The 14,340-nt window shown below is 29.5% G+C and overlaps 1 protein-coding gene across 1 annotated transcript; it reads left to right on the plus strand.

Moving 5' to 3' along the window:
• The first annotated feature begins 318 nt into the window (after positions 1–318).
• On the plus strand, positions 319–13,832 carry LOC135928124 (double-strand-break repair protein rad21 homolog). Its single transcript, XM_065464484.1, has 11 exons — positions 319–433; positions 478–638; positions 8,356–8,663; positions 8,973–9,070; positions 10,372–10,680; positions 10,783–10,878; positions 11,080–11,331; positions 11,474–11,841; positions 12,445–12,622; positions 13,434–13,502; positions 13,699–13,832. Exons 2-11 carry the CDS (start codon positions 495–497, stop codon positions 13,830–13,832), a joined length of 1,956 nt encoding a protein of 651 aa, XP_065320556.1. The 5' UTR covers positions 319–433; positions 478–494.
• The last annotated feature ends 508 nt before the right edge of the window (positions 13,833–14,340 follow it).

Raw genomic sequence — 14,340 nt, forward strand, 5'->3', positions numbered from 1 at the left:
AAATTTATCACACCCTTAATTGGGGTTTTCAGTCATTTTAATTATCAAAAATCCCCTCCAAAGAATATATATAATATATCACTTTAAGCAATAATTTTTAGAAAAAGAGAATTTTTATAAAAAAAATAAAAGACATAATTCTTTTTATAAATTTATATTACAGTCAAAGATTATAATAAGAGGATTTAAAGATCTATAATTAATGGTATTTTATTATAGACAATTCAATAATAACATGTCAAATATCATCAAATCTGTCAAATAGACACATTAATTACGCCTAAACAGACAGGACAACTTTCATTTATCTGATTTTGACGAGACCAATTTATTCGTTATTCATTGTTAGTAAACATTAACTCAGAAGGCGGGATATATTATTATATTACATTAACTTCAATCTTATATAAATATTTCAATTCTAAATTATAAAGTATTTAAATTATAAATCATATATTTATTATAATATCTTTTTAGGTTTTTTTGCTTGACAAATGTTTTATGCTCAATTTGTATTGAGTAAAAAAGGACCTTTAGCAAAAATATGGCTAGCAGCTCATTGGGAAAAAAAGTTGACTAAAGCTCATGTATATGAAACCTCTATTGAAAATAGTGTGGAAGGAATACTACAACCAAAGGTTATTTTTATAAAGATGAATAAAAAAATTAAAATATTTTTTAAATTTTTATATACACAATTTTAGTATTATGAATACTTGTCAGTTAAATTAATATTTAATTAGCATACATATCTTTTAAATATATTTTGGAAGTTATTGATATTGTTTTTATATTTAAAAATGAAACTATATTAAGATTTATAATTTACGAAATTGTTTTTAAATAATCTGAGCACTTAATTATATAAATGATAGCTTGTCTATTTTCTTAACTTGAGTTCATTTGAAAGAAAAATTTGATAAGATCATTTTTTGTAAGAAAATTAGTTTTTGGTGTTAACGATTTTAACCAATTTTTTTTACTCTGTATTTTATATTTGGAAGAATAAGTGTCTTACATCCCTAGATATTTTTAATAAATTTTAAACAAAATTGTGTTTAGACAAATTTAAATTATCTTTGCTTCCTCAACCCATATTTTTAACACAAAATTTGCATAAAACATATAAAATGATCTTTTTATTTATAAAAAATTTAAGCAATGGTTCCCCTAACCTAGTATTTAGCAGTGTTGTTAAACGCTACTTTTAAAAGTAGCGCGCTATCGCTACCGCTATTTTATAAAAAAAGTTCAAATGAGTAGCGCGCTATTAGCTACTTTTTACGCTACTTTGATTTTTTTTTTAATATTTTTTTTTACATAACTTTATTTCCACAAATAAAATATTGATATAAAAACATGACTATAATTTGTTACATATATATATATATATATATAATTTATTTATTATTGCATTTTAATAATAATAACATTTCGGTACTGTCATCCCCAAGTCTAGAGCGACAATCAGAAAGTATAAGCTTTGCCATACTAAATAATCGTTCAGCACTAGCACTTGAGGCAATGCAGTATTAAATTTAATAAACAAACTTTTTATATGGAAAAAATCATCAAAAATATTTAAATTAGTATTTTTAGATTTAAAAAAAGCATCTAGAGGTTAATTAAAAATACTTCAGTATATTCTTTAATAAAAGTATGCTCCTCCACATTAAAATACTGTATTCCCATTTGATCCAATATATAATTCATTTCCATTTTTTTCTCATCTAGAAACAATGCTAAAAGTTTCATAGCATTGTAAACACTATTCCATCTTGTATTGTTTGGTGTCAATAAATAACGACCTAATTTTATTTTTGAAAATATCAGACGTCTTTGATGACTTATTTTGTTTATTCCAAAGAGCTTGGCATTTAGAAAATAATCCTCTTCAGCATCCACTGTCGCAACTAAATTTAGGTTGTGGCAGGAACAACGATGATGGTAGGTAACATAGAAGACTTTATTGAAGATCCTAAATATTATAAATTTATTTTATATTGGTGAAAAATTAAATATAAAATAATTTAAAACCGAGGATGTCATGAACATCAATTATCTCAAACTCCATTTCATCATCCTCTACTTGTTCTCCATCTTCAATATTTTTGTCAGGAATATTACTAGTATTGTTATTATTATTATCTTCCCCAAATACTCTATATTATTTATATCATATTATAAAAAAATTATAATAAATTTAAAACCTGAAGGCCTTCAGGAAATTAGACCCATTATCCGTAATCATCTTACAAACCTTGTTTTGAATTTTGTAAGACCTATGGATTACTGCAATAATATTGGCTAGAATGTCATAAGTTTGACAGTCAATTATATTCTTTAGCTAACACTACAGATTTTCGTTTAAGATTTTTAGGATCAATCTAATGTGCAGTTACTCCTAAATAAGCTCTAAAAATATGACATATTATAAATCAGATAAACATTTTTACCTTCTATTGTGAGTCCATCAATCTGCCGTTGTACAGACGTAGGAGACATCTGATAGATTTAATATCAAAGATTCTTTCATTTCCTTAAAGCTCTCCAAAATTCTTGCCATCAATGTCTGCCGGCAAAATATCTTGGTCCGTGGAGAAAAAGTGTTTATCATCTTTATAAAAGAATCATTATCCACCAAGGATAATGATTGAACTGTATCTATTATAAAGTTCATAATGACTTTGTCAGCCAATTTTTGTGATACACCAGGTGTTGATGAATCCAAATTGGTTAATTTTGTTTGTATTAAATTTGATTTGGAAGTAGGTTTATCTTCTTCCATTACCCCAAACTTTTGAGATATTTTTCAATCTCTTTATAATTTGAAGTGTGCACAGTCTAAAATTATAAAATACTTAGAATAAAAATTATGTAGGAGATAAGTACATAAAAATGATTGAAATAACTATTTTAAAATGTTTTAAATAATTTAGATAAAATTTATGAATATATAAAAAAAATGATTGGTTTTTGATTTTAATTTATTTTAAAAATTAAAGATTAGCCTACACATTGATATTAAATTTGTTTAATATATTACATTTTAATGTTTTTTCAAATTAAAGCTGCTCGTATGATTTGAAGAGATAATTTTGCGGCACATCTTGCACCGAAACCGATATCCAGTATTAATTTTTTCTTCAAGGTTAAAATATTTCTTGAATTTTGGGAAAGGATCATCTATATTTTGCTCATTTTCCAAAGAAATTTCAATATCTTCAACAATCTCACACATAACAAGATTTATAATGCTTAATATAAAATGTAAAATGAAATATAAAATAAGATAAAAGCTAGGACATACCAATAACGGAATTTCAAAAATATATAATTTAATGAATGCGCAAAATATAAATTGAATACAGATTGCTATTTAACAACTGTTTTTATCTAATATATAACAATAATGTGTATTTTTAAATATAAATTTAAATTTCAAAATTAAATTAAATAAAAGGATTATAATTTTAGATTTTATAAAAAATATATTTTAATAATTTTTAGATGTATTTATTATGTAAAATTGAAAGCTACTTCGCTACTTTCTAAATTAGTAGCGAGCTACCGCTATCGCTATTTTTTTTAGCGCGCTATAGCTACCGCTACTGAAAAAAGTAGCGCGCTACATGGCTCGATTTAAGCCAATTTTTAGAAATAACTCAACATTATAGCTAGGAAGACATTGCCTAAGTGTCGAGATTTTGCCAACAGATGTTCAATCCTATGTGCCATCTATGAGCATAATCTTTAGGCATCGCATAATATTTTTCAGGATAAAATATTGAGGTAGCCATTTTTGAAAATCGCCATAAATTGAGCCTTTTAACAACGCTACTAGTATTTAACCTCTCGATTTGGGTCAATTGAAAAATGGCCCAATTAAGGTTTTAACCCAAATAATTTGGCAAATAGAGGTACCAACCTTTCTATCACTTATGAAAACTCTGATTAAATGAAATCTTAATTCTCACATATTTTTAAAAATCGGTCCTTTAACTATTGTTAAATGGCGTAATTTTTTTAAAAAAAAGGTTTATACAATATTATATTGAGATTTTGTCAATAGAAGTCCAGACCTTTCTGCCAGCTATAAACAAATTCTCCAGACTTTTATAATATTTTGTTAGCTAAAATCTGTGGTTAACCATTCATAAAAATGGAACTGTTTAGCAACACTATTCATAATAAACTAGTATTTAAAATTGAATGGATTTTTTATTTTATTTTGAAAAAATGAACAATATTGTTCCCTAATAATCTAATAAAAAAAAGTTGTTTGTTTTAAAATGTAATGAGAATATAATCGTAATGGGTGATTCCATGATAAATCGACCAGTGATTCAGATGATCATTTTTTTAAAATAAATGAAACTTGGCATGAGAGCTTTTTCCTCTTGTGATGAATCTTAAAATACTTAAAATATTCTTGAAGTAACAAATTTTATGCAGCCCTTAAAATTCTCTTTAAGAAAAAGCAATTAGTAATTTCAGTGTCAATATTTCTGGTAATACAAAATAAATTATTTTAAAGAGTGTCCCATTTAAAATTGTGAAACTCATGAAATGGCCAATATAATTATATATATAAATAAAAATATTAATCTAAATTTTTTTTTAGTTTTTTTTTTTATAATTTTAGGAATAGAAAAATCAATTATAAAGGGTATTTGAAATGATGGAACAAACTCGGCAAATATGTTCATTACCAATTATTTTAAATATTTAAGTAAAAAATATTAATGGTGAAAATTATTGTATAACTATAGTTATACCTAAAATAATTTTTATAATTAAAAGTTTGAACATATCAGATTCTAAGGATATTTTGATAAAAATGGTAACTACGATAGAGATGCTAATAAATATTTAACTAAATAAAATTCTTTGATTTTTTATTTTTTTTTGAGATATCCATAGTTCCGATCATGCTGATAGTATAAGGAGGTTCAGGGACAATAAAAGTAAAAACAGCGGCTTTCTTGCTATTTTATTTAGTTTATTATAATTTTAGGAATAAAAAAAGCAATTATAGAGGGTGCTATATAGAAAAATTAATTATAAATGGTATTTGAAACGATGGAACTCAGCAAATATGTTTATTACCAATTATTTTAAATATTTAAGTAAAAAATATTAATGGAGAAAATTAGTAGAAAATTTTATTTGGTTTATCATAATTTTAGGAATAAAAAAAGCAATTATAGAGGGCGCTATCTATCAAAATAATTATTATTTTCTTTATATTGGGATTCAAAAAAATATTTTTTATGTATATAATAATTTTATAGAAATATTGATGGTATAATTATAATTAACTTTAAAAATAGCGCCCTCTATAACTGATTTATTTATTTCTATTATAAAAACTAAATAAAATTTTAATGCCTATTTTCTCCATTAATATTTTTTCTTACTTAAATATATAAATACGAGCAGAAAGCCAGCCCACCAAGAATGACGTGGGATCAGAATTCTTATCTCTACATTGATAAAATTGATATCCATTCGCATTGTGTTGAGATCTTTTTTGAAAATCTTTAGTAAAATTTGAACCCGAATCATTTTCCATGCATGAGGATTCAAAAATACCACAGGGTGCATGTACCGTAAAGCGAGTTACAATATCATGTAATTTTTATCTGGGATTTCAGCTTGAACAAAATTATCTATACATTCAGCTGTTTCGATTTATTATTTTCGCACATTATAATGAGCATGAGGCAATCCTTTCATTGGAAACTCTATGATATAAAGGTATGCCTAACATTTGCCAAATAAAATCTCTTTCTTTTTGATAATATCATGTAATAATTCTAATAATTTTGAATGAATAACTCTGGCTAATAAATCATATCTATCTGAAGGGTTCTGGCCTTTATAGAGATTTTCGTTAATTTTCTAAATAAATCCAGCTTACCATACTTAGAAACGATTGCCATAGCATCATGACATCGTTCACACACGTTTCTGTGGGACTCCTGAAAAGAAGAAGGCAAAATAACGGCTCTCCCTATAGGTAAATTAATATTATCTTATGCTTTTGAAATATGAATTATAAGCCCTGAATAATCCTACACACGTAATTTTGATTGGTTTAATTTTATATGATTCAAATTGTTAGCTTCGACTTGGGGATAAGAATCAACAACATATTGATGAAATAAGTCGCCCAGCATAAAGAATAGGATTAAAAATGTCAGCACGAATAGCTAATCTGGATATTTTAAATTGTAACATAGTTATATTTGATCTTGTTCCCTTGTTAAATGGCCCATTAAATTTCATATCAGTACACCAAGGATACACCATAGGATTTGGGGTAAGAATATTTAAGATAACTAGATTTGAATCAGCATTTCGTGGATAAACTTTAAACATCACGTGGAAAAGTTGGTTCTCCATCATGGCTACTTCATCAATAGTGGGAATATTAAATCTTCTATCATTGGCACGATTGTGGGCTAAAAGTCATATTTACCTTTGTTACAGGGCGGTTTTCTAACTGAGCCTTCATTTCTTCGGCCTTCTCAACCTCACCCAATGGTTTAAAGCTAATAGCATATGTATTTATTTGACGTTAATAAATGAATGTCACAGGCCGAATTTTATTTTTAAAAGTAAACGATTTTCAATCACATGATTGTGCACATTTTTGGGGAAACGCCATTGGCAGTATATAAATGTGAAGTTCGATGGTAACATGAAACCATCATGGATGACATAGTGATATGAAATTTAATGGGCCATTTAACAAGGGAACAAGAGCAAATATAACTTTGTTGCAATGTATAATATCAAGATTAGGCTATTCGTGCTGAGATTTTTAATCTTATTCTATTCTTTATGCTAAGCCATTATTTTATCAAGATGTTGTTGATTCTTATGTCCAAGTCGAGTCTAATAATTTGAATTATATAAAATTAGTCTACTCAAAATAACGTGTAAAGGATTATTCAGGGCTTATGGATCATATTTCAAAAGCATATGGTTTTATATTAATTTACCTATAGGAAGAGCCGTTATTTTGCCTTCTTCTTTTCAAGGGTCCCATAGAAACATGCGCGAACGATATCATGATGCCAGATTGATTTATAACATATACATGCGATCCCAATTGGAGAGAATTTTAAAAAAATTATAGCGCCCTCTAAAATTGCTTTTTTTATTCTTAAAATTATAATAAACTAAATAAAATTTTACTACTAAGTTTCTCCATTAATATTTTTTTACTTAAATATTTAAAATAATTGGTAATAAACCTATTTGCTGAGTTCCATCGTTTCAAAAATCATTTAGAATTGATTTTCCTATATTGTGCCCTCTATAATTGATTTTTTTATTCCTAAAATTATAAAAAAAAACTAAATAAAATTTTAATTCATATTTTTACCATCAATATTTTTATTTATATATATATAAATATATTGGCAATAAACGTATTTCATGAGTTTCGCCATTTTTAAATGGAATACTCTTCAAAATAATTTTTTTTTGTCTTACCGGAAATACCGACACTGAAATTCCTATTTTCTCAAGCAGAATTTTAAGGGCTACAAAGATGATATAGAATCTGTTAGTTTAGACCAAAAACATTTTGAGTAGGAGATGTGCTGATATGGAATATCGGATCAAATCGGTGCCGGTATTTAACGTTTTCCAAAAATATCGGATTGGGCCGATACTTATAAAAAACCTGATCAAATCTTTTTACTTTTCATTTTTTTTTTGCAATGCAAATGCACAACACCCCCTAAATTTTATTAATTTTTTTTTAAAATAGATTTATAGTATTTTAAATGTTTTTTTTTTATAATAATAACGCCACTTATTATATACTTTAAATCAAAGAATCTTTTTAAAAAAATAGGGTTCCTGAATTATGGAATATCGGATCAGTTTTGAACCAATATCGGAGGATCGGATCGGTGTATCCCTAATTTTGAGTATTTTAAGATTCGTTAAAAGAGGAAAAGGCTCCTTTGAAGTCTCTTAACTAGGGGTATGTTTAAGCTAGGGTTTTTAAAATTTGGATTTATATAAAATACACAATCTATTTAACCTTCATGCCCAATTCGCCCATTTTGAAGTCGCACGAAGATCACTTTATTTTGGTCGATTTGTCATGGAATTACCCTATTATAGTGTTAATTTGTATAACATTTTATATTAAATCAGAAACCTGTAGAGGTACCATTTGCATGGCCCTGCCCAGATTTTTGTATTTCGAAAATTTTTTCGGAAGGTCCTAAAAAAAATTAGGCCAGGGCCTTGTACTTTGTTCAATTCTCCCGATCTCTGAAATAACTAGCAATAATTCATAATTTTTATGGAAATTCAATTCTATTTTAGGTCAAAATGGCCTTACGAACATCCGGCCACCTACTCTTAGGTGTGGTGCGCATATACAGCAGGAAGGCGAAATACCTATTAGCGGATTGTAATGAGGCTTTCGTAAAAATTAAGATGGCTTTCAGACCAGGGGCCATAGATTTACCGATGACAGTGGTTGGTGGACACATGGGCGACTTGTATGATCCTTTATCCAAAGATGGAAGTGCCAATTATTTATTAGGGACTGGTACCTCTAGTTCCGCTCTTACTACTTTAACGTTACCTCAAGTCTTTCATCAATTTGACACTGCGCTCTCAGATCTCAAGTTTGTATGTACATATATTAAGAATAATGGTCTGGCTCAAACTAAGCAAAAATAAAACCTAATTTTTGTTTCTCATCGCAAACGTAAAACATATGCTGAGCCTAAAAAAAATACACTAAATTCGCATCTATCGTGAAATTGAGTTGAGCCAGGCTTGAAAATTTATTTCTAAATTAAATTCTACAGAAGAAGATTCCATTTGATACAAAAATATCTGTGTTATTTAAAAAAAAAAGATTTTTATTACCAAACCTAATTATAATAAATTCATATATAAATTATTTATGTTTAATTCTATATTTTTTTTAGTGATATGGATCTTGTAGGATCTCTCAATCAAGCACGGGAGGATGAAATCACTCTCAAGGAAGATTTTTCCTTTGTCCATTTTAATGGCGATGGTTTTGGTAAGTAAATAAATTTTCTGCATACTTTTTTTTTAAAATCCTGAATATTATGAGCTAGTATCTCTAGTGAGGTTAACAGAAGCTAGTTTAGACCCTAAAGATTTCCGAAAAAATTGGTTTTATTTTCTTCTAGGGGGGACAAAACAACCAGATTTTTTTATTGGTTACTGAACTCGATCTGAATGTATTCTCAACTTGGGGTAAATTTATTATCGGTTTCTTGAATGGTCTGGGCTAATTTAGTTATCCATTACATAGCATGTTAGAAAAATTGTTATAATTTTTAATATATACTTATTACATTCAAAACTTTCCTTTTTTTTTTAAATTACCCAATATAACTAGTTCCAAATCAATTTATACATATAAATAGTATTGAAATTATTTAAATATTTAGAACCTTCGCAATATTATCGGAGAACATTCGTGACTTAGCCATAAATATTTATACATATCTCTTTCATTAACTCCGTTAGAGATCTGCTAAAGTAGGCCCGGCCGGAACCCGGCCTAATATTTTTTTTAAAGAAAATTGGGACCGGGTTGTACCTTAGAAATTTTTCTAAAATATATCTTAAATTTATCAGTTTTTGAATTTTTTTTAATGTAAAATAAAAATACGCGATTTTATTTAAAGAAAGTAGACGGCATATAAACATATATCGTTTATTTTGAGTAATTTATATAAATTAATTTCTGTATTTAAGTAAATACGGGCCTGGCTGGGCAAAATATTATAAAAAAAAAATGGCGGGCTTGAAAAATTAGGCCCGATACGCACTTGCATCTATCGCATCTCCTATATAGGGCTCATTTAGGTTTAAGCGTATTTTTTTGGAGAAAAATCACAACTTTTAAAACGCCATATTTTTTTTTTATCAAGAAACGCGCTCGTATTTCCGCCACGTTTTTTTCTTCTTGGAATGAACCCCACATTTTTGCCAACATGTGGAATCTATCTATTTTCTTATTTTTTTAGAATAATTTGAAAATTAAATATTAAAATTAAATTTATTAAATAAAAAAAATGTATGGATTATCGCACCCAGATAAACTCATTTTGATTTTTCCCCCCACCTTTAATGACTCAAGAATTCAAATCCTATACATTTGAAAGAATAATCTTCTTTGGTGCAAATAATGGAATGAATCTTTCTTTGTTGAATTGTATTTACGTTTTTCGATTTTCCGTTGATTAACATTTGAAAATAAAAGTTGTAATTATTGACCTTTACCAACGTTGGACATTGTTGTTTTGAAACCTTATTTTGAACAAACTTTAAAAATATTTTTTTCTCCAGGTGTGATAACCGACTTCGGAGCAGACGATTTTTCCATTGATCCTCATCATTTCCAAAATGGCGGAGATGCGGGAAATCACCTGATGGACGAAACCGACAACATGTATGCCTTGGCGGACCCTTTGGCAGACAAAATGGGCCAAGATTCTTCCTCCATTGACGATTTTCGGCGAGAGGTCGACGGATCAGCCATTTCAAAGGATATGAATTTGATGGAAGAACCGGGGACCTTGAGCCTGGACTCGTTTTACGACAAGCCGCTTCGCGATGACGGGTTCGGAGCGAGTTCTTCTGAGGCCGGATTATTGGGTAAAAAAAAAATTTTTAGCCGAACCCCAAATTTTGGCTGTTATTTAGTTATAAAATGACATTTATGTAAATAAATTTTTAAATAAATCATACACAATATAGGTGAAGGTTTTATTGGCGATAATAGCCTCTTCGATGAAGCTCCCCTGAGTGTAGCCTCACTTCCGGATGTGGATGACGACATGGACGATCAACCGAGTTTGTCACTATTTCAAATTTTATTTGTAATTTTCTTAAAAATAAATGCCGAGAAATTCTATGATTACTTTACTCCAAGCATTTGTGTATCGTAGTTTAGAACTACTGTTTTGTGCTTAGAACATTTGCCCTGCTCAGTAAGAGACAAATTTGCGAGAATAATTATTATATACCTATCTACCCCGATATATGTAATTGCAGCTATGCCACAGGCCGACATTTCCACAACCCCATCCACGTTACAGCCAACTACATTGGGTGGTGTCGATCAGGCCTCCGTGCTCTTTCAAAGTGTGGTAGATGGAGCCAGTAGTATCCTCGATAAAAATAACATGGACACTACGCCCTCTTACAATCTATCGTACAACAATGCGACTACCTTTAACCTGGGTAGCGCTTTTGATCAACGGGAAATTTTCGCCCTGGAGCCCTTAGACGTAACGGCGCTCTCTTGTAATATTCATTCAATCAACTATGTTTATATTTATTTAGAAATTTTATTTAAATTACTATTTTTCTAAAATTCGGCATATTATGTTTAATTTTAATATGTTAAATATTATAACCTTGTCATCGATCAATCAATCTTAATCAGCTTCTCGCTCTGCTGATGCTTCCTCTAAACTGGGCATTCCCACTTCCTCGAGCGCCTCCATTTCCCAAACGATACCCCCCGCCAAACCCTCTGTTAAAACCGGTTCGGGCCCGGGCTTTCACCACAAGAGGAAACTGCTCGTGGACTCCCAGAAGGGTTTAAACGGAGACGAAATGAAACGACAATTGGCCGATAGTTCTGACCTAGTTACCGATCTCAACCTGGCTCCCCCTTCCAAACGGCTCATGCAATGGAAGGAGACGGGCGGGTGCGGAAAACTTATAAAGACCCTGAGAGGATTTGGGAGAACCACCCGATCTAAATCGCCAGACAGGGTTCTTTTCTCGGATTCTCAGTCGCTTTCTAAGGTTCGAATTTATTTAACGCTTACGATGAAGTCTTTATAATTGAAAGCTAGTTTAAAAAATTTTTGAAGAAGTATTTTTAAATTCTTCCTAAAAGTTGGCCATCAAGTTTTGTTTTGATGTAAATCATAAAGTCTATTATCTTCGGGTAACACAAATAATAGATATTGTTATAAAATTTTTAAAAAAAATTTAACTTAGCAGATCTGAAAGAATCTGTGCGAATTTTCCCAAATTGGGAAGAACCGATTTAAATTTGTTCAAAAATTAACCGGAAATGAAAATTAGTTCTTTCAAAATTAAGACCGTGGTCGAAACGTTGTAACTTACCGGTTCGACTCTCGACTTTTTAGGAATTTAAAATTTTGAAAATCGGGATTTGGGGGTAACGTATCGTTTTGTTCAATCGGATTGTTATAGTCCATCTTGAAGATTCGTTCACTTTAGGCACGTGATTTCGTGAATCGAATCCTTTAATGATCCTTTTTATATGAGAGAGAGATAAAAAGGAAACCTAATGGTTTCTTATGATGGAACTATATATTTTTTTTTATATTAAACACTTGCATCTTATGCATTATAATTATTTTTTTATATGTTAAATAGCTTTACAACCAGCAAATGTCATCGGCTGTTAAGGCGATCGCGGATATGATCAATAAACAAGTGCTCAGCTTGAACATGATCGAAGATGAAGAACGTTCCATATTCGGGAGCGGATTTAATAGGCAGCCACATGGTCTCACGAACAAACAGAATACGCTCGACGTAAACGAAACGAAAGGTACCTACATTTTTTTTTTTTTTTTTTTTTAGGCTAACAGTTTAAATGATAAATTATGCTATCTGCATTCTGATTCATTTATTTACAGACCATTAGCAAACGCGATTAATAATTTATATATACATGGCCAGAGAGAAAGTTTGAAAATCTCTTCAAAAAATCCTCTTTTTTGAGAATTGCTTTTCAAACAAGCTTTTTGATCAAATTTTACCTTTAAAATTCATAATTTTTTCTTTTGTAAAAAAAAAAACTTTCTGGATTTTGAAATCATCAATTTTTGGCCAAAAAAAATCATTGAAAATTTTTCCCTCTTTCAAACTCTGATACACCTACACCAACTTCTTACCCTGGCTTCAGTTTTTTTTACTGGCTGACCTGAATATTTAAAAATTTTCGACTGATAAATTAAATATGATTCGCTGGCTTGAATATTTATTTGAAAGTTTAGTTTTTTATTGTCCCCATTTCTATGCCGGGTACACACCTCCAATAAAATTTTGTGAACCTTATGAAGCTCGCCCTTTTTATTTTGAACTAGAACTTTTTGATGAACTAAGTTGTAATGTTGTTAAACTGACTAAACTTTCAGTCAAACTATAAAACAGCATAGCCATGTTTTTATCCACAAAATATTCTAATCGATCATCAAGTCAAGACCCAACTTTTGGGAGGTTTAATTCAATTTTTTAGGCTAAAAGCTTGACTTAACACCATAGAGACGGGGTCAAGGGTTAGATAATTTAACAGCGCTATCAAGTCGCATATATTTATTTTAAAATTAATATTTTTATCGAAAAAAAAATTTGTTCAGATCCAGAAACACCCTCTAAGCGAATCAAATTAGATTCGATACCAGAATCGCCTTTCAAAAAATTGGATGGTAATTTTTTTTTTACTCCAAATTTATTCTCCATAAATAAACTTCATCTTAATAATTTCGCCAAAATAATAATGAAGGGAAGGTGGGGGGGGGGGGGGTGTGAAATAGAAACTAGAAAATAAAAAATGGAAGAGATATTTTAAAGAATAAACGAAAGAATGATTAATGTCTTTATTATATATCTCGATAAATCAAGGAGATTTTGACGACGAAGAAAGCCACGCCTCCCCTGGCGGTTACGTAGACGAGGGCGATGACGACGAATATTTCGGACTGAGGAACAGCGATAATCAGTCCCAAAAAACTCCTATTCACCTGGACAAAGTTTAATTTTCTTTTAAAATATTTTACATGTTATATCTTTATTAATTAAATTCAAAATGGAGTTGTTATATCACTTATTCCTTTTAGGCGTTAATGCTATAGGTTGACAAAACTTTCTGTGGTTATATTTATCTCAAAATATGGCTACGGCTGTTTTGGGTTAGATTTGTAAAGATCCTTGCCCCGAAATTTATCATTACCAATGTAAATGATCTAATGTATCTGCAGCAAGATAATCATCTTTTTTTATATTGGTGTAGGAAAATTGTTAAATATTTATTTTATATCGTAATAGTTGAATTATCAGTAGTTATGACTTCAATTCATATCACATTATGCCTTATGAATATGATTGGCGTTGCTAACACGATCGTTGGCGTATTAATGTATTATGCTCATCATCAGAGGCTATTGCCGATTTCCTGCTATATTTTTACGCCAAACCAGTCTTTCTACCTCTCAAATCAAGTATTTGAGTAATTAATCATGTACCCCCTCCCCTTCAAAATGTTTC

The sequence above is a fragment of the Gordionus sp. m RMFG-2023 genome, chromosome 4, assembly GCF_954871325.1.
Source record: "Gordionus sp. m RMFG-2023 chromosome 4, tfGorSpeb1-WG-v2, whole genome shotgun sequence".
In the NCBI taxonomy this organism is placed as follows: Eukaryota; Metazoa; Nematomorpha; class Gordioida; order Chordodea; family Parachordodidae; genus Gordionus; species Gordionus sp. m RMFG-2023.